General features: G+C 39.8%; 1 protein-coding gene across 1 annotated transcript; it reads left to right on the forward strand.

The window, feature by feature from the left end:
* Positions 1-650: 650 nt before the first annotated feature.
* On the forward strand, positions 651-18,945 carry LOC114003081 (cytosolic phospholipase A2 epsilon-like). The gene is made up of 22 exons (XM_039388998.1): positions 651-717; positions 1,807-1,895; positions 2,540-2,623; positions 5,314-5,386; positions 6,326-6,462; positions 6,856-6,987; positions 8,438-8,478; positions 9,186-9,228; positions 9,852-9,924; positions 10,121-10,290; positions 10,431-10,511; positions 11,243-11,280; positions 11,959-12,094; positions 12,762-12,898; positions 13,316-13,538; positions 14,230-14,344; positions 14,679-14,814; positions 15,962-16,071; positions 16,625-16,816; positions 17,286-17,452; positions 17,825-18,011; positions 18,512-18,945. The coding sequence occupies exons 1-22, from the start codon at positions 651-653 to the stop codon at positions 18,718-18,720; spliced, it is 2,640 nt and encodes an 879-aa protein (XP_039244932.1). The 3' UTR covers positions 18,721-18,945.
* The last annotated feature ends 7,629 nt before the right edge of the window (positions 18,946-26,574 follow it).

Consider the following 26,574-nt stretch of genomic DNA (forward strand, 5'->3'; position numbering starts at 1 on the left):
TAGCCATAAACTCATACCGCCTCCAGTTCAGACAAAATGTTATTTACGTGCAAATACTTTATGTATACAGTACCAGACAATAAAGGCTTGTTTGCAAAATGAAAATTCTGCCTTGCTCCACATATTCAGACATTTCAGTAACATGCTCCAGGTTCACAGTATGTTCCTTGTTCCTGGAAAACAAAACTGTTGTTATCTCTGCAAAGAGCACACAAAATATTTACTGTGAGCATTGTGGATAAAGGAATGTATCAGAGACAGTTTGCAGGGGTACACAGTGAGCCATGGTCCCTCCCTCCTGCAGGGGCTGTCTCTAATGTGGATTGCAAACACTATTCATGAAAATGAGAGCTTTTTGACCCCTGGCACTGTGGGAGTTACAGCCTCAGATTCCCAGTCCTGGAGGACAGTTTGGTTTATAGCTTTGCCCTCCAAGGAAGTGTCATTATAAAGCACCATCTTTAACTATGACTGAAAGATGCTGATGTTGCCAAGGGTTTTTGGTGACCTAATGAAAAATGCATTTCATCAAGCTACATCATTGCAACTGGCACACAAATGAAACATGCCATATATGTAGACACAACCCTCTGTGGTGCTATGAAATACCATAGCCTATGCCAAAAATTTATTCTACCAAGTTGACTGCGATGACTGTTGATGTTATTTTGCAGGGGAATATGCAAAGGGGAACTGGCTGGTGGCAGCGTTTAACCAGTAAGCTCAAGAATACTCAGAGAATGAGCACTTTTTGCTCATAGGCGACGTACTGGGGGAGTAGGGAAGCAAAGGAAGCTCCTCCCCCAGAGATTTTGTCCTGTTTTGACCTGTTGTAGATGCAACAGTATTTGGCTGCCTTTTTTAATCTTCTTCTGGTGAGTTGGGAGTCACGCCAGTTTTGGTGGCATAGGAGTCAGCTGGGTGCTCACAGGGGCAGGTGTACTGTTCTGGCAGTGGTTTCACAGGTGTGATGAGGACTTTTAGGAAGGCAGCACATGATCAGTGCTGAGTTTTGCCTCTGGCTGGCAGATTTCATTGGGTCAGATGTGGGCACTTAAATGCAGCTAGTTTGCAGCTGGAGTCAGTCTGAGCTGGAAAGTGATGCAGAAATATTCATGGGGGTGAAGCTAAGCTGAGGAAAGTAATTGCTTCAGGACTCTACATCTAAGCATGTAAGTAATAATAACATGCCATAAGAAAGAAGAGGGAAGGAATACAGTGACTTTAGGATAGACCCAGCCCTGCTGAACCTAGGTTGAGTAGATATAAACCACCATGCAAGTGTATCTGTCCTGCATGCCTAGACCTGGGGTTGTAGGGGCATATGGTTTAGAAAGTCTTAAACTGGTTTTTGCAGTAACCTGTTTAGGCTCAGAGCAGTAGTGTTGTATCTCTTTTTTTTCATTAGCTGTTTTATTCTATCTGCTTACTGTCACAGACAACCTAAATTCAATTTATGTACTTTGCTGTATCTTATTATAGAGTATGTACTTCTGTAGACTTTGAGGTCTTGCTCACTTGAAAGTTCAGTGCTCAGATAAAAGGGCATCCTTCTCTTACCATTAGTTATAAACCTGCCATTGACCAGTATGGAGCAAAGTGACTCAAATACCATACTTCCACATGCTATATAGGCAAAAGTATTTTTTCCTACTTATTTGACCACAGGATTCATCTTCCTACCATAAAAAAATGGGAGGGTTTAACTGGCTTTAAGAAACCAGTCAGAGGTGGGGCTCTGAGTCAGTTTATAAAATAGTTGCTCACCTGCATATGAGACATTTGAACTACTGGTGTCTGTGGAAGCTGAGAGATGTGAAATTGCATTGCTGCAGATAACACAGGACTTGTATGTGACTGCAACCACAATGGAGCAAGATGGCCTTTTGTCTCAGGTAAGAAAGGTACAGAACAAAGCAAGGCATCTGGGATCTCAACTGGTTACACTGCAAAGAGAATACTACTTTCTTGGGATACCATTGACTATAATAATTCTGCATAGGATGAAGAAAGTCAGTGCTTCAAGATCTCAATATCGAAAATTTAAAAATTATAGTAAACCATAGGAAGGAAGTGAAAACTCCTTGGGGAATAAGAACTTATTTACAAAGGGAACATTTTGAAAATTTAGGGGTTTTCTTAATTTTGGATATGTAATATTTGCAACCTTAGAATAAGTATTAAATAACATGAAGGTGTACTTCAAGGTGAAAGATTAATGACAGGGTGTGTTTATGGGAGACAGGTTTGCTGTTCCTTTAACAGCCGGAGCCAGGAGCTGCTTCCCCTCCCCGTGTGTCATGCAAAGGGTGGACCTTAACTGGCTGCTACGCCTCTGCTCAGGCTTACTGGGGCAAGCACAGTATAGGCAGTGGCACCAGGCACTGCTGGAAACCCCTGTACCTGCCAAGGCTCTACAGCCAGCGCTGATCATGGGCTCCCTGTCACTGCGGCTCTGAAGTTCTCAATTCCCAATGAGGATTGCCATTAAGAGACAGGATGGTTTTTCCAGAGATAACGTTGGCCCTTCTGGTTGCAGGACCTGATCTCTCAAACCTCTCGGCTAGGAGACGGAACTATGTGGCTGAATTCTGAAGGGGAACAGTGGACTTCTCTGACAAAGGTACCACAAAGGAGAATTTCAAAAGGAAACTATACAAGGGACTTTCCAGCTGGGTGGAGACTGGGTGAAAACAGAAAGGGTTCAGCATCTGCCAAACAGTCTAATTAGCTACTCTAACCCGTCCAGTTCCCTCCATGAAACAAAGTCCCGCTTATCATTTTGATCACTCCACTTACATAATCTTGCTTCATGTTAAAGTCCTAATGCGGTTTCCTGTCCTTGGCACATGGGAAACAACCTCTGTTGTAACAAGACTAATATCTTTTAAAGGATGAGTTTGAATAGGCTTTCTCTACATGTGTCTTGTTAAGGCCCAAGGGCAAAATTACTGCCAGTGTAGATTGTAATAGCTGGGAAATTATGCCATTTATTCTCACAAAGAGTATGGCAGAATGTTGAAGTGGATTTTCAACAGCTGATTTCCTCAATTTGATCCCTTCTCTGGCTTCCACAAAAAACTAGTAGTTTTCAAGGAGACTTCAGACGTGACATCTTTCCTCTAGGAAATCAGAGGACTAGATATGCTAGAAAAGTTTTTTGTCCTTCTCTCTAGTTCAAGGCCATTTAGTAATAACTAGGAACTCCCCCTTGTTTTGTTTTGTGATGAGTTAATTTGCTGAGCAACTGTGCTTACAATTTAAGGAACAGCCAACACTTTCTGTCCATTAGTTGAATGGAAAACCCAAAGATGAGAAAATGCACCCTAAAATGCAAATCTCTATACGTCTGGGGCCATAGGTTCAGAAGAAGACATCAAACATCTAAAATTTTAGGCAAAACTCACAATGCTGAAGGGATTTTGGCCATTTGTTATTTATAGCTCTGTGATGTCTAAGCTAAGGCTCCCTGGTCATGACAGGGCACATCGACAAGCCTGAGTATTTTGTTCAATCTGTACTGCCTTCTTGGCACTTTGGACTCATCACACAGCATGAAGGTGGGTGCAAGGGACCTGAACCATGACACCGAGTTAAGCCCTTCCAAGAACTGCCTTCTCCAAAGCCAGCCACTGGCAGCATCAGTTATAGGCTCTGTAATTACTGAACGCCTTCTGTACCTGCCTCACTTCTGTGCCTTAGGTTTTAGACATGAATACAAATGCCCTTGATGGTCTGATCCACAGCTACTCTTTGGACTCTTGGCAGTGGTTTGACATCCTTGATTTACACAAACAGTGACCTGCTGTGCAGCTGAACAGCATGAGTGTCATTGGTGATTTTTCCTAGAAGGGAATACTTTAGTTGCCTAGAGGCTGATTTTTCCTGTTTTTTCATTAGTTTACTTGCTAACTGCCCCCAATCTCAACAACATATATTCATTAGCCCCAGTTGCATGTGTTAATACATTTAGGTTAAACATTTTGAGAGACATCAAATGGACATATATTCCACAAAGCCTATGAACACTGATGCTCTTCACTTTTTACGAATGGTAAGCCCAGCACATTATTAACAGAGTACATACCAAATTGCTCTGCTCAGACCAACTAGAGCAAAAGTCCTGCTCTCCTTTCCTGCAGTACCTGTGTCACACATCTTTCTCAATGGGTCTAATGAGGTCAGTGTCATGCTAATGCCACTTCAGGACAGGCAGTCATCTTTTATAGTAATTTTGCAGTATAGGGGGAGTATAGGTGGAGTCACTACCTGTGAATGGCCCTGTAGTTGTGATAAATGCCTTTTAGGTCTTTTGGAGCAAATTTTTTCTGCTGATTTATATTCCAGCATGTTGTGTCTTTCCCCCCGTCTGTGACAGTAGAAATGAAAGGTTGAGTGGAAATTATTTATTTGTTTATTTTATGGTAAAAGGAGAAGAGACATGAACTAATGTTTGAACACCAATATGAGATCAGAGTAGCAATATGAGAGGCTAAGAAGTCATCCAAGTCATGAAGTCAGAGACATGGGCTAATATGAAAGAGGAAAGCCAAAGGGAACAAACAAGAGTTTCCTATCAGGTGTAAAACACTGTTTGCATTTCTTATGCAAAACAGTGCAAAGAAACTCCAGACGTGAAGAGTTTATGAGGTTCAAAACTAGAGATAAACTTCTCACGAGAAAAAATCAGAGGTGACCTTAGCTCCAGAGGGCAGTTATAACCCTGTAAATGAAAAACACATACACAGTGCATAGCATGGTGGAAAAGCAAAGCAAAGCAGCAATCTCTTTCTCTGACCTTAAAATCAGTTGGGGGATCAGAGGCCAGCATTTAACTCTGGGAGTATGGTACATTTAAAAGAGCAGGGATATGAGAAAATCATATCCCATAGCCCAGAAGACCAAATATGTGTAATAATTGGATAGGAGGTAAGTACCATTATGATAATTTTATCACTTGCAAAAAGGCTAAGGCATCTTTTCCACGCTGGAAATGTCAAAAGTAAATCTTCTCCCAAGCTGGGTCTGAATTTTGTCATTTTATACAGCTAGATTATAGATAAGAAGCAAATAAATTCTCTAATAAGACAAATCCTCATATCATGCTATAGATGTAGAGAAGTCTTTCTGTCTAGTACTTGATATAGATATTAGCAGGAATAAACCTACTGGCCATTTCATAGCTGCATAGAAAATTCAAGTAAGTTGTTCATGAGTTGGGTGTTTGTCTCTCTTGATCACTTCTGTTTTCTAAATGCTACCTACCTTTAGCATTCATTCCTGTTTTTTGTATGTTTGGTTTTGTTCCTGCAGATAGAATCATCTCTATGTTACTTACTGACTGTAAGAGTCATACGAGCAAGAAATATCCACCAGGCAGATGTCTGTAAGTGTCTGTAGTGCTCTATAGGGTCCCATTCACCTTCACAGGCTACTAGCTAGTCCTGCTTCAAGAAAAAGTGCTTTCTAGATTTCTTCCATGGACAGAGAAAGTCCTCTCATTGGTGTACTGGTTCCAGCAAGGAACACAGTGTGTTGCTCTTCTTTGCATCAGCCCTTGTTCTGTGCAAAGTAACTCTATAAGGTCACAGCTGTGCCTATTGCACATATTTCTCTGTGTCCCTAAAGGAAGCAGTGAAAACTCTGCAGTCTCTTGAAAGCAAGAAATGCAGAAAGATCTCCCATGTTATCCTCTGGAGTATATTTATGGAACAAAGAAGACAAAATAGTTGGGATAATGGAGTAAATACTGAAAATTGAGTAGCCTTATTTCAAATTTAGTTTGTCCTCAAAGCTTCCTCAGTGCTAAGTAATACCACAATTCCCCATGTGCCAACTTTCCCAGACAAAAGCCCATCAGGTGTTGTTACATTTGTAGCTTCTGTTATGCTGGTCTGCAACTAAAATATATGAGAAGATTGCATCTTGACTTATGCAGAAATCAGGAAGCTTTTTTATAGTGTTTTGTTTGGGTTTTTTTTTAACATTCTGTTTGGCTATCACTTTGTTTCTTTAACCCTTGTTGCATTTGTCCTGGATTATTTTATTCTGGGCTAAAGTGATTGCTTGATTACATAGAAGGGGGAGAAACCCCTTTGATTTTAACATATTTATTATATCTCTGATCACATTTATTCAGAGAAGAATCATGTCACTCTGTTTTTTCTCCATTCCTATTACCTGAATTTCAATGTTTATGTTGGAAAAATATACCATCATGTATCATAGTGCCCTGCTTTGAAAACAAAACTTTATGTGGTTCAATTTGTTCTTTCTTCTAGAGCAAATCCTCATTTTGGATGTGTTTTTGTTTTTTAACATACAGTAAGCCAGACTGATTGCTATGTGAGCGTGTGGCTGCCAACCGCTTCAAATGACAAATTTCAGACTAAAGCCATCAAGAATTGCAAAGATCCAGTCTGGAATGAAACCTTCTACTTCAGGATCCAGAGTCAGGTCAAGGTACTGAACTGGGACTTCCCTGTTGCTGTGACCTAGACAGCAACTGCCAGGTTTTGTCCTTCTGCAAAGGGGACGTAAGAAATTTTCTAAAGAGGCAAGGAGGGATGCAGAAAGATGTGAGAATAAGACGTGTCCTTATGATAGTTTTCCATGACATGAAAGATGATTGTTTCTCTCAGCCATGGGTAGAATATGGCATCTGAGATGTCTGTGATTTCATCTCATTCCACCTCATAGGCTGATGTCAACGTGGAGTTGATCTCCTCTCCACCTCCTTCCCTTGTCCTTTTTATGTCCTCTCATGCCTCACAACTCTTAAAACAGTTGTCCCCAGGACCTCCTGCCTCTAATAAAACCTTACACATTTCTAAAGTCCTTCCTTTCCTTTCCCAGAATGTGCTGGAGCTGGCGCTCTATGATAAGGATGTCATTACTCAAGATGACCATCTCTTCACAGTGTACTTTGATATAGCCAAACTTTCCCTTGGAGAGGAAGTCTTCATGCACTTCAAGTGTGATTCACAGGTGAGGTCTGAAATAAGAAATGGAATTGCTTGGCAAGAATGTTTGTCTGCTTTTCTGTCTAAAATGTTGTTTGTAAAATTTCTCTTTTTTTCTTCTTGTATATGGGCTGCCCAGCCACATAAAGGAAGTTGCTTTTCACTCTGACATGAGAAAACCTCTTCACACTTGAATCTGTAGGCACACTGAAGGGTTTGATATTGGCTACAGAGGCTCATGAATTTCAGGTGTCTTGGCAAAATTCTCACTTTGCTAAGATTGCCCCAGTTGAGGATTGAGGAGGGTGTCCATGCCAGTACTTGATGCTTTTCTCATACCGTATTACTTAACCTAGTAATTAGGAAGTAATAACTCTGTGATCAGAACTAAGTGTCAAACCAGACTAGTTCCTGATTATGGACTGTGGCATGGGTGTTTAAAAAAGGTTTTTAAGCCATGCCTCTCAGCTTGGCAGCAAGAAATAATCCTATTTTGAATGTCCAGGGAGACTGAAAGTTGTACATCTCGCCTCCCGGTATGTTCTGTCTATCATTCTCCTTTTCCAGTTTCTCCTAGTCTCTTGTGCGAGTCATGCACCATTCAGTTCAGGAATTACCTTGTCTAACTCCACCCTGTAGTTCATTGTCTTTAAACACCTTATTTGAGAATTTCTTTCTTTGCAAAATACCAGAGGGGTAGTGTGTGGACTTCCACTAACCCTCGGTAAAGTTAAAATTCTGGCTAGTTGTAACCCACCTAATTACTATTTGAGTGGTTACAGGCACCATATTCAAGCCTTTTGTTATAGTATTCACACAGCTACAGCAGTTAGAGCTCATACACTTCAAGCCTTTGTAAATTTTTTTCTCCTGTATTATTAACTTTTTGTTGTCTTTAATTCAATGGGTAATTTGAGCAACTAAGTAACCCATAGCATGATCTCACTTCACTGTTCATCATCTCTTTGCCTTCACTTTCGTTTTCCTCTTGCCTGTGCTTTCTTCCCCCTAGGGATTATACTCTTTTCTACCACTCCACAGTTCAGGCCTTAATGTCAGATTTACCTCTGACCCAAAGCCCTCAACATGTTGCCAAACAAAGTGATTTTCCTCTTTCATAGCTGCTTTGCATGTCACCATTTTTCTTCCCTAGGCTGATCGGTCCCTTTGGCCGATCCCCTTTTTCTCTCAGAGGCAGCATCCCTGCCTGGGTCTGTCCCTTGTGCTCCACAGAAGCAGGCAAGCCAAACATTTTCTTTGTTAAAAACGGCTATCACAGCCATCCACAAGCTTCCTATCAATAAAGAATCTTGAGGCTCAAGACACACAGATGTGAAGTGGTAGGTGCTTCTATTTTAAATGCTCTGCCAGTCACATATAATGCATGCGTACCTATACAATGAGAATGAGAACTTGCATTATGAAGACTTCCAGTAAACTAGTGCCAAAGACATTTTTCTTTCTTCATTTTCCAGAGACAAGAGGAGTTAGAGGTGGGATTTGCCTTGGATAATATGTGAGTAAACCTGAAATGCAACATAACCCATAGCAAAAAGAATCAACAATTTAGAGGCATGAAATAATCTAGTCTAATTGTCTGCAGTGCATCATTCCTTGATGATGCTGTTGATGAACATGGTTTCCAAAGGAATGAGCTGTGTAACAAATCAGTGCATGCCAGGATGACCTCCCATGAACTTCAGGGAGACAGGAAAAGCATCCTAAAACCTTTTCTTTGTCTAGTGCAGTGAATATTATTTAAGACCAAAATATTGCTGATTTGTTATGCATTTGTGTTTGAGATCAGCGTGAGGGTTCACCTCCCTTGAAAGCACAACATGGAATAATGCACTGGATTTCTGATTTATAGCTTTTACTGTCCCATACTACCACAAACTGTAATTTTTTAAAAAAATGGATTCCATGAAACCACCCATGGACTCAGCTTGGGGCTTTGTATAAAATCCCTACATGGTTTGGCCTTGCAGAACCTTTGGGGTTTTTTTTTTTGCTTGACTCCAGGACTGGATGAGCCAGTAGGATGACAGTTGTGCCTTGACAGAGTAGAGTGAGAAAATTTGTACCATGACTCTCCTGGGACTTTTCTTTCAAATCCAATGTGCAGCTAAAAATAAACAAGAGGAAGATGAGGAGAAGGGTGTGACTCATGAGCTATACTGTAATTTTAGTGAGTTATTATAAATGTATTTTTCTGTTTCCTAGTTCAGGTCCTCCTGAAACCATCATTACTAATGGAGTACTAGTGGTGAGTGTTGTATTTCATAATCTTTCTTGTCCTGTTGCCACACTTGTTTCACTTGACTCACAGTCATAGTACAACATACCCTTTGACTGAGCAAACCCAGCACCGAAACACTGCCATTTCCCACTTCATCACAACACATCCTTGTGGAAGGCACTGCTGGAGAGGCTGAGGCTGGAATAGCAGGGAGATCCCCCATGCCAGCATCCCGTTGCTGTTGCAAGGGCAACACATGGAAGTGGTTTAGATCTGAGACATCAGTGCAGCAGTGAATTCTTCCTTAGAAGAATTCTTCCTGAAATTCCTGTATTGCCAAAGCGATGGCACACGTCATTTCCTGCCTTCATAACTGTGGTTCTTACACAAGGACTTTCCAACCATGACATTTGCTCATTTATTAGCTTTGCTTCCTCATTATTTTTGTCTAAATCAGTCTTCTGAATCTCTGTTGGGATCCTCAGAGTGCTGTTTTTCATTTTGCCCTTATCTTCTCCCTTCTGTAAGCCATGTTCATCCACCCTGCACCCCTGTCTTGTCCTGGTTGTATCCCATTTAGATTAGGAAACAGAATGTCAGACTGAAAAATTCTCTGTCATAAGGTATTTTATTGTTCATATCTCTTACAGTCTCGCAAAATCTGCTGCTTAGAAGTTCAGGTGGTTGAGAAGAAGAAGAAAAAGGAGAAAAAGTCTTTATCAAGTAAGGTTACTTCTCCAGCAGCTTTTTTTAGCTGATGTGCTAATATTGTGAAGGCAGTTGGATTAATGTAAGAATGAAAAAAACCCCCAATAAATCCAAAATATGAGAACAGCCTTGTGATAGTCTCTGCATGAATATTTGGTACCAATTTTGATGATAAAACTACTCCGTGTCTGCTTTTATGTTGCTTCCTTAGAGAAAAAATTCTCCTTTAGAGTGCAAGGCTCTTATGAGGGCACCCAAGACATTATGCTGGGATCTGATCTGGTCTTCAGCTCCTCCTCTCCTGCCAAATTCCACTATGCAAGATACAAGCAGCCAACGCTGGATGTTACACTACCAGGGAAGAAACGACCTCCCTCCTTAGTATGTTACAACTGAGCTTTATAAAATATAATAATGGCATGTAAAATATCAAGAGCCATATATAGTAACATTAATTGGCATTGTGGACAGATAGTAACATTCCTTACAATATAAACTTCAATGTATTTGTATTTTGTCAGTGCTCACGTGTTTATGATACAGGCTCTCCAAACGTGGAACTTCATTCCATTCCAAGTGGAGAAAACATGATCTTAGCAGAGGTGAGTGCCTGCTTTTGTGTAGGAGAGGCTGAGAAACCTGAATGTGAAAGTCTGCAGCCCCCTAATGATTACCGGGGGGCTGATTCTGACAATGAAAGCCTGCAGACAAAAATGACACAACCAAACAGTGGTAGATCTTTTGGCAATTTGTTCAGCTTGTGCCTCGTTCTATTTGAATGGATGTGGGAATATGGGGCATCTTGTTACTACACCCTGATCTTACTTCATGCTAAATTTTGAGGCTCTGTTTTGAGAAAAACACACCTGAACTGTCTGAGGTAGCTTCAGTCTCCTGCTGATTCTGACGATGCTTTGCAAAGCACTTTTAGACTCATGGTTAAAAAAAAATCCGTATAGAATGAAAGGACCACAGCTGTTCTGGGGTACAAGCCACAGAAAGGGAGAAGCAAATGCTGCTGTGTAGAATGGTATTGTGGCTGCAGCCTGACTGTCTGCCTAAGAGAGGTACTGTTAGTAAAAATGGGTAAGGTGTGTATTATCATTACTCTGTAAACAGCAGTTACCCTCAGATGTTACATTTACTAGAAAACATTAGGAATTACTTAACAGCCTCTCTTTTGGTAAAACACTACAGTCAATTCACATACACTGCTGGATTATTCAATTATGCATTGCTAGAATGGCACAAGCTAAAATTCCTCCTGAGGCTGCAGAGGTGAAGTGCTAAAGCAGGTTGTATCACTCACATTGTTCACATTCTTGCTTTCCAGGATAAAGGATTTGATTTATATGCGAAGGCAGAAGACTGGTAAGAGACTTGGCCACTCTTGAAGATTAACTTGTACTTTGCTGAACTCATCTTACCCTTGGCTCTTTACTAATGAGGAGGAGGAGGAACTCACAGTAGGACAATAGGTTATGTGATCAAGTGATGTGATGTTCACATGAGCTGAAAGCAACTATATGTAATGTAATGTAATACGTGCAGATAACCCATACTGAGACATGAATAATGAAAAAGATGCATAAAATAGAAAAAATAATATCACAAGCCAATCATGCTACCCAGTGTTATGCTCAGCATAGTCTTTCACCATTTCTACACTGTGCAAGAGCATGGCTGATCACCTAGCACTGTTGATCATGAAGTATGTAAACTTTTCTGCCAAATTCAAGGCAAATATCAGAAGTTTTTACTAGCAGCTCTCAGTGAAGGCTAAAATATAATACAGACAGCAGATGTCTCAGAAATTAGCTGCAGAAATGTCTTTCCTTAGGTTTTCTTTTGATAACTGCTGAGAAATTTAGTAGTCCCTTTTTCTATGATTCTTTCATGCTGCATTGTATACCTGCTTTGGAATTTAGAAAAGGGTTCTCCTGCAAATGTGGTGCTTTGTGGATCTGATTTATTCTATTGTACTGGAAACTCTGAGCTTGTCTACCAATAATAGAACAGAATATTCCTTTTTTCTGATCTCTGCTCCAGCCCAGACCACCTTGATGTGCGTTTAGGGTTTGATCTCTGCATGCAGGAACAAGACTTTCTATGCAAAAGGTGGAATTACGTTGCTCCTGCTCTGAAGAAAGTCCTGCAGCTGCAACAGGATCTGCTGAACCATGAGGTCTGTCATGCAGATATTCAAAACCTCTGATGAGTGCTTAGCAGAGAGGGCATAATGGCATAATATGACCTCTTTTTCTTCCCAGCTAAATTTTTTCCTGGTCTTTCCTCATCTTAAAACTTATGTACACCTTCAATAATGCCATACCTCTGAAATCATCCTGCTGTTTGTGCCCCTTGCTATTGCTATCCTGATTTTAACCCTTCTCCTTCTACCCCTTCATTGCAAGCCTGGCTAGATATTCCTTATATAGAAATGGCTTCTTCCACATCATTACCCTATGATTGTTATCCTTTTTGATAATCCTTCTCCTCTCTTCAACCTGTGAGATTTCTTTTTAATTCCTGCCTTTTCAACTGTTTTTTTTTTCCTCACTGTCTCTTTTTTGTTAGAATTAATGCATTTTTGTTTGTTTTTTACCAAACATCTATGTTGAACACATTGGAGACAAGTGTCAGATGCCTCAGCAAAAATTGTCATTGCTTTTATTCCTGTTCTCCTTTATGAAATGAGTGGTAGCCTATATTTCAGTAGAAATCATTTAGAAGGAAATCTGTGTCTGGGCACGTGTGGTGGTGTCAGGCTTTATGTATCATGAGGTCTCTGCTGAGAGCCCCAGTCAGCTGCAGATCACTGTGCTAGCCCTTTCTGTCCATGTTTTGCACAGACCCCAGTGGTGGCCATCATGACTACAGGAGGAGGGATGAGGTCCTTAACAGCACTGTATGGCAGTCTGCGGGGACTCAAGGAACTCGGTGTCTTGGACTGTGCCACGTACCTGACTGGCTTGTCTGGTACTACATGGTAAGTAGGACTGGGCAGCTCTTGGTCAGAGTCTTCCTGATGACTCCGATGTGCTGAAGTAGGCTGGGGCTGACGTACAGGAGTCTATCTATAATATCTTCTCACCAGTCCTACTTTTCTGATCTTCTTCCAAAACTGACAGATTAAAGTCTTATCATGGGGGAAAGTCACATACTTTACAAAAACATAAAAACAAGCCTTCTTCTAAGAACGGTTTATGGAAAATCGCTCAAGCTGTTTTGACAGGGATGATGACTGTAACTTCAAAGGGAACATGACAGTTTCTTAGGGGACTGAAGACAGGAAAGCTTAATTTCAAATCAAGAACTTGAAATAGAAACATAAAATGTGGCTACTGCTTATTTCAAACCTTGGTGTGCTTTTTTCCTCTCTTTGATATGTATTTCCTCTTCCTAGGACCATGTCAAACTTGTACAGAGATGCTGACTGGTCACAAAAGGATCTCGACAAGCAAATCAGTGAGGCTCGAAAACATATGACAAAATGCAAAATAAATTCCTTTTCCTTGGAGTATTTGAAGTATTACAAAAAGCAGCTGTGCCAACGGAAAAGAGAGGGCCGCAGAACAACTTTTATAGACCTCTGGGGTCTTGTCCTGGAGTCTTTGTTGCATGATGGGGTACAGTATGTCATAAAGCAGCATTTACAGGGCTTACAATTTTTGGAAAATTTGTTTCTGGAGAAGATATTTTTCTGTTTCCTCTGAGAGCAGTAGTTCGTTACGAGACTGTGTGTATACAAATGCATGGCCATTTCCAAAACATTTGGTGCCAGCATTTTATATACTCACCCACGGTGGAAATCAACATTCTTGCTTGTGAGATTTTGGATGTGTTTTTCTGAGAAAACTCCAAGACTAACATTCTGAAAAAAATATTATAATTTAATTTTTTTTTTGCATATTCTGCAAATTAGTTATTTAGAAATAACAAAACTGCAGACTTTATGCACACCCATGAAAGGTGTTAAAAAACAGACCTGCAGACTTTTGAAAGATGTGAGAGGTCTTACAGAAATTTGCAGCATAATGAATTAAGATGTTTTATACCAAAAGTATTGCTTTCTGCTCTTCATTATTTCCCTTCACTTTCATCTTAATGAATCATCAAATAATCTGTCATCAAATTGCATGTCTGCAGATATTTCAGATGCTTATGGGAATTTTGAAAAATATGGAACATTTCAGAATATAAACCCAGCACATATTATACATTAGAGGCACAAATTTTTCTGCCCTACAAGCTTAGATGCAGAGAAAATGTTCCCATGCTAATTTTTGTCTCAGTTTAACCATATTTCTGGAATCACAGAAAGACAACCATAGACTCTCTGATCAGCAACGGGCCATTGATCACGGTCAGAACCCACTTCCAATCTATACTGCAGTCAATGTCAAGAACAACTATAGCACTCTGGATTTCAAAGGTAATTAAGACACTTCTGAGAGTCATTTGTCTTTGTATTTAAGGTGATAAATCCTGAGACTGTCTTTTTAGATAGCCTAAACCCTCCCCCCTGATTTAAAGACCAGAACCTTGGCTGATGTGTGTTCATATAATGTCCTTGTGGTCAGGTAAAAGTGTGACTGCTTGTGCAACAGACTCAAAAACATTCCAAGGCCTTTTCAGGTTCATGAGTTTTCATTTGTACCTTGCTTACAACTCATTGCTATAGGTCTGAAATATTAGAATTAACTACAAAAATTATTTTGAGGGCTGTAGTAGAACATTGCTCCCTTCTTTGTGTTCTTTTTTCACAGAATGGGTGGAGTTCACCCCATATGAGGTGGGATTGCAAAAATACGGAGTTTTTGTTCGCACTGAGGATTTTGGAAGTGAGTTCTTCATGGGACGATTGATGAAGAAGGTCCCTGAATCCAGGATCTGCTTTTTGGAAGATAAGCTATCAAAAACATCAAATGATTTTATTGTTTGTTTTGTTGGGGGGTTTTTGTTTTTTATTTCTGAGCTATATAAACTAAGGCACGAATAATAGGGCAGTTTTACCAGAGAGGATAAATATCTCATTGCTGAATTAATATTTACTGTAATGGATTCAGTTTACAGTAAAAAAGAAAACTCAAAATGACAGTCAAATAGTTTTTTACATTTTTAAAGTTAGTTTTGAATAATAATAAAGTATTATTTCCAGTCTAACAATAAGGTAGTCAGTATTTCATATGCTCCCTATAGACATTTTCCATAGCCTTCATGTTGATTCTCCACTGCACCGGGGTGTGTTTGGGCATGCCAGGCCCCCTCTGGTCCAGAGAGTCTTTTGGCCGCATGTCACTGCCTCTAGTTTCCACATTGCCCAGGCAAGACTGGAGGGAAAACGGCACAGCCATACTCAAAACATTTCTGCTGTCGACTTAAGTGGAGTGTGGATATGTGTTTTCCAGACAAAGAGAGAAACTGTCAGCTTGTGACTGATTTGAGATGCAAACTTCTCTTTGACTGGCCATTTCACTTAGCAGGAAGGAGTATGTACTGTACTATTTTAGCCTCAGTCTGTGCTGCATGTGCATACATTTGCACTTGCTGAATCAAAAAACAGCAAGAACTTGTGCCCTAAGGGGTAACCAAAGAAATCGCTTCTCAAGCTCAAAAATACATGGTCAAAGCTGATGCCTCGGTGTGTTAACAGGCTTATTCTCAAAAAGAGAATCCTACAAACTCAGAGGCTACAAGATCATTAGCCCTTATCAATATAACTTCTCATCAAATCTCTCAGATTGCAACCTTTCATCTATTTTTTTTATAAAAGCCTCATGATACTTGGATTATTTTCCTAAAAACGTTTAATCATATTATTTCAAAAAGATCTCCAGCCCTAAGTACCGTAAAACAAAATCTGGATATCAAAATAAAGGTTTAACAATCAGCAGCCAAATAAAAATTACACCTCATCCTTTTAAAATAAACTATGGAAAAGCATAAACTTCATAAATTTCATCTCATGGTAACAGTTTTGAGATTCACTATAACAGTTTTGAGATTTGTGATATGTGAATGTTTGAATTAGAAAGCTCTTTCCTTTTACAGGCATGTGGAGCAGTTTGTTTTCATTCAATGTGTTGTATATCTGGAATTTGTCCCATTCGTCAGAAGATTTCTGGCACAGGTGGACCCGGGACCAAATTGACAATATAGGTAAATGATCATACTTTTTCCTTACTGTGTATTTATTGTTAGATGGACTTGATGTTAGATGTCTCATACTGCAAAGCACAATTGAAAAATTTAAAAATCTCCAGTCCTGTGATCTATGAGGACTCAACACTTATGTTGGTAGATTATTAAAATGTTCAGAAATAATAAGATTGGTGTGTTAATTATTAATAAAGCAAAATGATTTTGACTGCTTTGAGTAGGAGCTATGGTAGTACAAAGAAGGACAACAGCTGTCCTTTTCCAAAGCCTGAATTCATTCTGTTCCACGAATGTGTGTATGTCTGGAGCAGATTTTCATTGCTACCTGATACCAGATCTTGTTTTTTTATCCAAGTCTGGATTGTGTAAGGAAGTTATTTGAGTAGTAAGAGTAGCTTTTTATTTTCTTTTTCATTTGGTCATTTGTGCTTGTTATCCTTTTCACCCTAGGTCTTTTAAATAGAGAAAGCACTAGGTTTTATTACTTACCCTGACTTCTTGAGTCATGACTTTGCTCTAGGCAGATAGAACTTAACAGCTTTTTCCTGTGCAGAGGAGGAACCTCTCCTACCACTGAAGCCGCACGAGCTGCAGACTCGTCTGTTCACCCCTCCCGGCCCCCTCGGCAACGCTCTTCGTAGTGCTCTCACTGACCGCCTCTGCATTTCCCAGGAGCACAACTTCCTAAAGGGTTTCCATATGCATAATGACTACCTGGACAACACGCACTTCTGCAGATGGAAAGGTAAAAGTAGACCTGTGTACCTAGAGAGAGAATAAACAAAGTGAATAAAAGAAAACATCAAATTTGATATTAAGATTAGAGGGCAGATTTGGGCAGAATCACTATTAGACCAATCTGTGATTGGCCACGTTTCAGGACTTAATATGGTGTAGTGTTGAGCTACATGCCAATGGTTTGCTGGTGGCACACCTCCTCAGGCTGGGCCACCAGGTCCTGCTAGTGGCTCTCCTTTGCTCTGTTCAAAGACACACTCAGTGGAGAAGCATAATAAACCTCCTTCATGAATGTTGCTACTGTCCAGAACTGCATGTGACTGGAGCTGAGAGGGCAGAAGAGAAGGGATCTGGCAAATCTCTCTTCCCCAAAGATAGTAACAAGTTAGGGCTCTGTGGCCGTGGTGTAAGGGTGGAAAACAGGCTAACTAGTTTTGCACTATTGCACTTACAGCAAGAAAAATCTTTCCTTTTAGATACTGTGTTAGACACATTTCCCAACCAGCTGACACAATCAGATGAATTCCTGTCTCTGGTAGATACTGGATTTTTCATCAATACAAGCATAATGCCACTTTTAAAACCAGAGAGAAAGGTGGACGTCATCCTGCATTTAAATTATAGTGCAGGATCCCAGATACAGGTGAGAGTAATTGAAGCAGTCCTTATTTCTTCTTCAACATGTGTATACCTAAAATTTTTTAACACTTAGGTGCTTTCTATATTGCTCTTACTAAAAGTCTTAACCACTAACATTTTTAGCCTAATGCTGCAGTGTGATACATCATTTATAGGCTGTATATATTCTCTTTTTTCTTCTTGTATGATACAACTGTATTGTGCTAAGACTCAGAAAAATCAAAAGCCTTCTCTCCAGTTACACAGTGCTTTCCAATAGGGGTTTCAGAGCTTTCACACAAGGTTGGAAAGTGTCCGCTTTGTTGCTGGACTCCAAGACTTCCTGAGCCCTGTAATCCTATTGTAAGTCTTAATACTGCTTTATTCCTTCATTCAGGCTTTGGACCAGACCTGCAAGTACTGCTCTGAGCAGGGAATCCTTTTTCCCAGGGTGGACTTGAGTGAAGAAGACAGGAAAAAGCTGAAGGAGTGTTACCTCTTTGATGGTGCTGAGACTCCAGGAGCACCAATACTGTTATTTTTCCCACTAATTAATGATACTTTCCAAAAATACAAAGCACCAGGTAAGTAATCAAACATATTAAAAAACATGGACAGTCTATTAAAAGGAATATATTTAATACTCCAACTCTTGAACTTCACTGTTGGCTCTTTTCAGTACATCAAACCTCTCTGCTGCTAAAAGTTACTTTTTTTACCATGTCAGATTCAATGCCAGGGCTATGCTGTTTCAGTCCCTAAGCTATTTAGCTTGCAAGTAATTAGTTTGCAGGTAACTTTGATGTACCCATGTAAGTCTCAGGTAGACATGTGTAAGAGTAATAATCACCATTTTCTTTCCCCTCATGTGAAGCAGCTGATATTCGCCTGATCCAGGGACTGAACTGTCAATTTTAATAAGAATTATTTGGTGGGGTTTTTCTAAATTTTCTAAATGAGTAATTTAGATTGCGAACTCTCTCTTTGGAGAGAAATCTTCTTTCCCTCCTCTGTTGAGAGTATACTTTTTTATGAGCAGAGTAACTCCCTTCTCTCAGCAGTGATTCTCGCTCCTTCCTCCTAGGTCAGAAACGCTCAGAGTCAGAGATGGACGATGGCAAAGTTGATCTCTATGGCTGCTGTTCCCCTTATTCAACATATTCAATTCAATACACTGAGAAGGCGTATGACCGTCTGGTTCAGCTGAGTGAATACAACATCCTGAATAATGAAGACCTCATTATGCAGGCCTTGCGCACAGCAGTGGCACGGAAAAGGCAGATAAAGAAGTAATGTCAGACAAGGGGGGGATGCTTTTGTGTCCCTTAACTTGCAGAGAGACTGAAGCTCTCTTACTATTAGCCAGCAGGCTGCAAAGGATTCCTGCTCAACCTTATTAAATGGTAATCTCAGATGAACGAAAAAGAGACTGAAGAGAAACTTTTTTCTCCAAAGAATTTCACTGCAGTAATTCATTGCAATTCAGCGACAACAGTGGAGTATGTGTCATTGTAGGGTACAGAGGATGGGCAGCCACAAAGAAGAAGGTGCTAAGATGATAATAAACATGGTGCTAGTTGCCTTGAAAAAGAGCTTTAAATGTTTAAGTTGAATGTGCTCAGGGCAGACCACATTAAATGCATACTTTATGAACTCGGCTTGTGTTTTGAGTTTGCAAGGTGGTGGTGAGACAAACAGCATGGCACATTGCATGCAAATGGTTAGAGAAAGAAAGGCACAGGACACGTGGAGAGCAGCATTGTGGAAAGGGACCTGGGGGTCCTGGTCAACAGCAAGTTGAATATGAGTCAGCAGTGCCCTGGCAGCCAGGAGGGCCAACCGTGTCTTGGGGGGCATCAGGCAAAGCATTACCAGCCAGTCGATGGAGGTGATTGTCCTGCTCTGTTGTGCACTGGGGTGGCTTCACATTGAGCACTGTGAGCAATTTTGGATGCCACAATGTAAGAAAGATACGAAGCTATTAGAAAGTGTCCAAAAGAGGGCTAAAAGATGGTGAAGGGTCTTGAGGGGAAGCCATATGAGAAGTGGTTGAGGTCACTTGGATTGTTCAGACTAGAGAAGAAGAGAAAACAGAGGGTCAGGTTAACGTGGAGAATTTTACCTCTACTTTCCCAACAAAAAGATGAAGATATCCACAGTGTGCTTGGCTGAGTCGTGTCACTCTGAAGCTTTAAATAGCATCATCAGTCTGGCAGAGGGAGTGGGACAGTGTTTCTGCAATGACACGCCAGCCAAGGACAATAGTGCTCTGTGCACCTCTCTGTTTTAGACTACAGGGAAGAAGAAGTGTCAGTGGTTGGGAGGGGTGTCTGGGAAATGTCTGCCTTGTTCCTGAAAGGGAGCTCTCTGGATATAGTTATGCTTTTATTTCTGTCCTGCTGAAAAGTTGCAGATATAACAGTGTGGTTCATCCAGGGTAGATTCTCGAAAGATATTTTTTGTGGATTACAAACAGGTTCTGGCTCTCAGCTCTTCTTTACTTTACATTTATTCTCCCAGAATTAAAGTCTAAGAATTGATCTTCCGGTAGTCAGGCTGGACTGATCTTCTCATGACCAGTTCACTTTCTTTGCTCAGTAAGTGTGCACATCTCAAAGAATGGTTCTTACAACTACAAGCATGTCAGATGTAATTTCCTTGCAGAGTATCACTCATGCTCCAGCTTCAGCCCTTCACATGCCAGTGGGGAGCTGGGTATCTCCCCTGTGGTTCTGCGCTTACCTTTTCTTCTAGGATCCTACTCTCCCTGCCCCCTCCCTCCCCCCAAATGGATAGGCTTTTTTTGAAACCACTCTGGTAATTTAAAAAATGTCTCATTTTAGACATTTTCTGGGGCATGGTATTGCTCAGTCAGGCTTATCTCAAGATTCAACAAGCTCGAAGGAGGCTTTTTACACCTTTCACATGTGAAACCCAAAGAGGAATTTCAACAAGTTGAAATAAGGCAATAAATAAGGTTGAAAGGTCTTAGGAGATGTGAAAAAGGCCTTCAAAGCTTTTGCAGGCTAAAACTAAGCCTAGAGTGATATTTAGGTTTTTGCATCCTTTGCCTTTGCACTCCTTGTTTGCATGTGCATGATAAGCCTTTAGCAAAACGTTGGGGGACAGTTTTCTGGGCTTTCCCAGTCTTGCTTGCTAAATGGTCCTACCACCTTGCACTTCTTTAGTAAGTCTGTTTTATAGCACAGAGCTCTTGAATTGTTTAGCTCTGATTAGCTCCTACTATGCCATGGAAGAACAAAGTAAAATAGCAAATGCAGTTTTGTATTTGCACTAGATTATACATGTATCTTATTTCTTTCCATGACTTATAAAGTCCAGAATTACCATCAGATCATCTTGTTAGACTTGCTGGATGTCAGACCTGTTACCTGCCATGCAGCTACTAAAATGTTAATCCTGATCACCTGTGGCTGACCAAAGACTATCTTGAAGAAAATGGATCCGTCTTCTACAAATATCAGGAATGGTGAAGTCACCACATTTTTTGGAGGTACATTGTAGTACCAGCAGTAAGTATGCACCTTGTTTCCATCCTCATTTAATTTAGCCAGAGCCCAGACATTAGCATATGTTACATATTTTCCTAGTAATTTAAAAGCTATCTCATAATGACTGTTTCTTCATTAGGATCAATTTTATAAAATATACCAACCTTATATCACAGTTTTCTTTTTCAAACCAGTAGATTCAACCATTCATGTTCTGATTACAAAAATCCTTTTATTTGCTATATCCAGCTATATCTCTGTTTTTGCACTCCCTTCAACTCTTCATTGTCCCTTTATCAACTGTAGACTTCAGTACCCTTTCCACTACTGCTATACACTGAGATCAACATTGCTTTGTTATTCTTCTGTTCTCACATATGAGTTACTAGTTTCTATATACAGAATCCAGTTGTCCTCATTTACCTTTAGAGACTTCTGACAAGTTGTTTGTCTTCCATAAGCTGGTGAATTAGTGTTTTCCACAGTACACTCTTCCCTTTTGTAAGGGGGAGTAAATTGTAACATACATTTGACATTTCTTTAATCGTAACTTTGCACTTCAGTGCATTAGATTTTAACATGGTTAATCAGGCCAGTTTATCAAGCAGGTCAGATCGTTCTCTATAATTGCCCTGTCCTCAGTATTACTCCATCAATCTTTGTTCTACTGCAAATCTGGCAGTCAGAGTGCCTTGTTTATTTCTAAAACACTCACAAAAACAGATAGAGTTTGGGACTGGTAAACTCTTAAAAATTCCTCAGAAGAAAACTTTTTTCAGACATGTTTCTCACTGAGAACTAATTCTGAAATCAGTTAGAAAACAAATTCTTAACCTTAGTAATATATACTTTCTTTTCAATCTTTGCATAACAAAATCTTACTATCTTTGCACAATAGACTATTAGTAAAAAAATCTACTATTGCAGGATAGAACAAAATCTCCTTCTTTGTCTTGAAAAACACTACTTCCTACTGACTGGCTTCCAGAGATGGTTCAGGGCTTACCAAAATTGCTCATCACTTTTCAGGGAACCCCTGGCTAATGCTAACTCCAGAAAGATTTCTTTTCCATGCAGTTACCTTGCATCACGATTTTACTATCCCATGCACCTTACTGGTAGAACTTCCTGTAATTGCTTTGACATCTTTTGCAGCTTCATTGCACTCTGGTCACTTAGAGGCAGATTCAGTACTCTGCTTTGCAAGATGAAATGTACATTCACAGGACACCACACATCAGTTTTGGCAACACGCTAGCATCACCTCTACAACATATACTAAGATAAGTAAAGAAGAATTTCTGTGCATAATCCAAATATAAGTAAGACTTTCCCAAAGCTTAATAGAAATAGATTAAAAAAAAAAGGAAAATAAAAAGAAAGAAAGACACAATTATATCTGTCTTTATTAATATCAACTTCCAATAACAGCTTTCCTGTCCTTTTCCCCTGCTCTTTTAAAAATTTCCCATGTTTCTTAATCTCTTTACTGAACCATATGGCTAGGCATTCAGTTCATATGCAAGTGAGGTGTGTACCTCATTTCTGCCTTTGTGCAAAGGTTTCAGACATAAAATCTTTGCTTCAAATCTCCCCTGGTGTTTTTATACACACACACACACATAACACATACATATATGGAATTTGTCTAGGTGGAACCACCTGCTGTCCAGACATTAAATTGTACTAGTTAATGACTGGCCTAAGGCCAACTAATTACATATCAACAGTGGTTTTTTGGGAAAATACTCCCTGAGTGCAGTTTTCAGTGTATAATTGCTATGTATGCTGAAAGCTATATGTAATATAAACATGCATATTAACAAATGCTGTACAAAATGTATGAAACATAAATGCTAAGAATATGTTCAACTTGAAAAAACTCTTGACTTAAAATAAGTATTGCTATTAACTACTTCAGGAATGATGGAGCCTTTGGTGTGCATGACTGCCAGCCCACATTTTGAGAAATAGAAGAGAACCAGGAGTGGTAATATATGATAACTGGTTTTTAATTAATCACATATTGGGCCCATTATGACAATGGCAGCCAGGGTAAACAAACTACTGGCACATTACCATATCCCTCTTGCTACTTTTGAAAATTGGCACAATATTCACTTTCTTTTTGTCTTTCTGCAGTTATGTGGCAACCCAAGAATTAAAATATCTGAACCATAGACAGTCAAAAATCTTAGGTTGTACTTTAGGCACTAATTGGTAAGAATGATCTCTGTTCAGTCTTAATATGTGTTATATGACTATGCATTGTAAAGCAGTTCATATTCGTTGACGAAATGTAAAGTGGTTTCTTTCTGAATATGGAATAAAAATGTTTTATTAACATTCCTACCTTAGCAGCATAATTAGTAATTATTTTTCTTTCTATATGAAGTAATTAAGTCCAGACATTTGATAGCATTTTGCTTTCAACTCATATACATTTCTTTTATATTTGCACAGATACATATGTATAGATATGCTTCCTAATGTCACTCTTGGAAATTATTTTTTTCTATATTCTTTAAATTTTGATTTATGTCGAAAGCCTTATATTTTCTATTTTCCCATGTACTGTGCATTTCACATCCAGCTGCTGCCTTCTTATTAACTCTGCAAAAGTCTAGGGTTTTCAGCCAAAATAGCGAAACTGGGAAAGCTCATATCATAACACTGAGATTTCCTCACCTGCAGCAGAACAAATTGTTACATCTTCAGAGACATCTTTTAGCTCTTCCTGACCTTTCCCACTGTTTTTTAGCATGAAGCTGCAGTGTTTAGCCTCCAGAGCAATAGAGATTTCTCCTTGTCAATCACAAGTTTATTTACCAACAGCCAGCCTGAGCTTATAATTGCTTTGGACTTGTGGAAATACAGGGAATAATTCATTTTCTTTTCATGTTGTATCTGTGCAATGTGATCTGTGTAGGTTTCAGTCGTTGCGTCACATGGGATCAAAATATCAAAACTATGTGAGAGTTGCATGCAATAGCTGCTTTAGTAACATGTGTCTCCCTTACATTTATTATAATGGATATTCAGCAACGTTTGCCACTACAAATTTGTCTTCCTTTAATCTGTGTTTTCTTGACCTGACCTAAGAGTCACGTTTGTCTTTGATGTCTGTGAGTTTTAGCACAGTATCATGTTGCAATGGTGATTTAATTTAGCATGTAATAGGATGTACTTACATAGTTGCCTATCTCGATCTCCTGGAGAATGCTTCTTTCCTTACGCACTGAAACACTTCCTTAAGATGTTTTGCAACTGTTTCTTTAAAGTCTTTCCATGTGGAGCTGCTCACATAATTTAATCTTTGTGATCAGCTCTTTTGTGAGTAAGTGGCCACGCTAGATTCCTGCACAGGTTTGTATTTTATTCAGTGGGAGCTTGCGGAATGACAGTGAGACTCTTTTGCCTACCAGCCCTAAATTCTCCTATACTTGGCTCCACAGACAACTGTGAAGCCTTTTGGACAACCTGAGAAATGGAATTGTTTTTTTGTATCCATATGGAGTCAGGTATGTAGCATCATTGAGACCAAGTTCCATGAGCAGCTACTATGAGGCACGGGTGATAGCTCAGATAGCATAAAATGCAGCTTTGAGGGATGTCTGCGTGATTCCCAACAGAGCCTGGCTTTGTTAAGTACTGCTTATATGACATACCAGGTGGCCTGGAAAGGCTATCACTTCATATTCCCAATGACAACGCACTGTATATAGGGCAAGATTGGCTGCCATGCGCACGGCTTCAGATTACACAATAGGTCACGAGGCTTGAAGTCAACATGGCAATGGAAACACACCTTCAGCACATGTGGAGAGATACTGGATTCAAGAGCTTCTGCAACAGCCAGGCCTTCCTCATACAGGGAAGACGTACCAGGAATTTCAGCACTGAAAGATGAGCTGGAGTGAGTACATCGCCTAATCCTGTGCTTCCTCTTCAGCCTGTAAGTGGGATGGGAAATGCCCACAGAGGCTGGGAGCAGTTCTTCATCTGGGTATGCCTTACCTAAGGATGTCGTTTTCATATAACTCATGTTTTCTCACCAGGGCTCTCATACTGGAGACAGCCACATGCCCCAGCTTGTGGAGGAGCAGGGAGCTGTGTCTTTTAGGGCAGAATCTCTCACCTGTTTCTGTCCCTCTTGGTTAATTAAGAAAGAAGGACTTAATTCTCTCACAGTACTGCATCAGAGGTGGGCTCTGCTCTCATAGGGCACTGTGCTATCATCTTCTGTAACAGAAAAGTTAGGAATTATAACAAATCCTGAGTCATTGCCTTGTTGATAAAAGGAGTCTCCTGATGCCTGTGGAAACACTCTAGCTGTGCCTCTCTTGGTTGAAAAGGCAATGCACTCAGAAAGGTGGCACGATCACCTTTACACTGAGGAATTAAAAGTGATCCTTGCCAATGTGGAAGGCTTTGAGGAACTGCCAGAATCAGTGGCAAACCTGTCACCTGCATTGAGGTCCGCTTGATCTTGTCTGGGACTCTCAAATCACAGTCCTCTTGGGAAACCACATTTTTCTCTCTAGTCAGGAAATGCCCTCTGGTGACCAATAGATTTATGTATGAACTAGATTCTTATAATGTACTTTATCCCTTGGAGATAACTGCAATGAACACTGGAAATTTGAAGTTGGCGATAGCATATGATGTGACATATATTAGACAAGAATAGCAAGCTCAAAGACGTACCTCATCAGCACATGCTGATTTTATTAAGATACTAAGATACCATTAACTTACTACAGCTGTAAATGTTTAGAAGCCAGTTATTTTAGGATAAGTTGCTTTAGCAGTTCCTATGTCTTTTAGTGTTTGATGGGAGACTATGGTGACGGTGGTAAGAACTAGAATCCATGCAGGGCATGCCTTACAAATATTTAAGCTCCATAATAAAAAAAATTGTACTTGTGCATAAGCACAGGTCTTCTACAAGTCAGATCAGAAGAGAGATTATGTTCCGTGAAAGAATAAGCTGACCAAGTAACCATTCAAATCTGAGCTACTGTCAGTGTTTGTCCAGGACATTAAGTACTTCTTCAACTGTTTTTGAAATATTTTCTGTATTTACATTTTCTCTGAGTTTGGGTAAAGTTAGTATAAATGTAACAACAAATATCCGTACTTCATATTTGTCATGTGGAGGAGCATACAGAGCCCTCCGAAAAGCAATATAGTACTCCTAGTGTACAGAAACACTCCCTTTTCTGCTGATTTTACTTTATGGTTCAAATTTTATCAATCCGTTTCACTTTTTCTGTCCTTATGCCTTCATCGTTTAGCAGTGGACTTGGCAGTGTTAGGTTAACGATTGGACTCAATGATCTTAGAGCTCTCTTCAAGCCTAAAATATTCTATTAATCTATAGATTTGAATTGTAGATAAATATATTTATGTATACATTTCTCATTATTACATACATATTTATCTTATTCAAATAAAGGGCATATGGCTCACCAGCAGCAACTATTGGGATCAGGCAAAGTTTCGCAGGCATTGCCATATTAAAACCTGATTCTTCTGAGTGATATTTGCCGCTGCTGTCATGGGGATTGTTATGATCTCTTGATTTTCTGACATGAATTTGAACATTTTTGCTTTTATGCAGATGAGCCACCTT

This window comes from Pipra filicauda, unplaced genomic scaffold (assembly GCF_003945595.2).
Source record: "Pipra filicauda isolate LSUMZ 115617 unplaced genomic scaffold, ASM394559v2 scaffold6_size6359152_pilon, whole genome shotgun sequence".
Lineage (NCBI taxonomy): Eukaryota > Metazoa > Chordata > Aves > Passeriformes > Pipridae > Pipra > Pipra filicauda.

What these genes read in the sequence shown, in the direction of transcription:
- LOC114003081 (XM_039388998.1), top strand. Translation starts at nt 651, where the DNA reads ATGACTGTTGATGTTATTTTGCAGGGGAATATGCAAAGGGGAACTGGC. An exon ending in TATCCACCAGGCAGATGTCT is followed by an intron (nt 5,387 to 6,325) that starts GTAAGTGTCTGT and finishes TTTAACATACAG; the next exon opens with TAAGCCAGACTGATTGCTAT. An exon ending in AAAACATGATCTTAGCAGAG is followed by an intron (nt 10,512 to 11,242) that starts GTGAGTGCCTGC and finishes CTTGCTTTCCAG; the next exon opens with GATAAAGGATTTGATTTATA.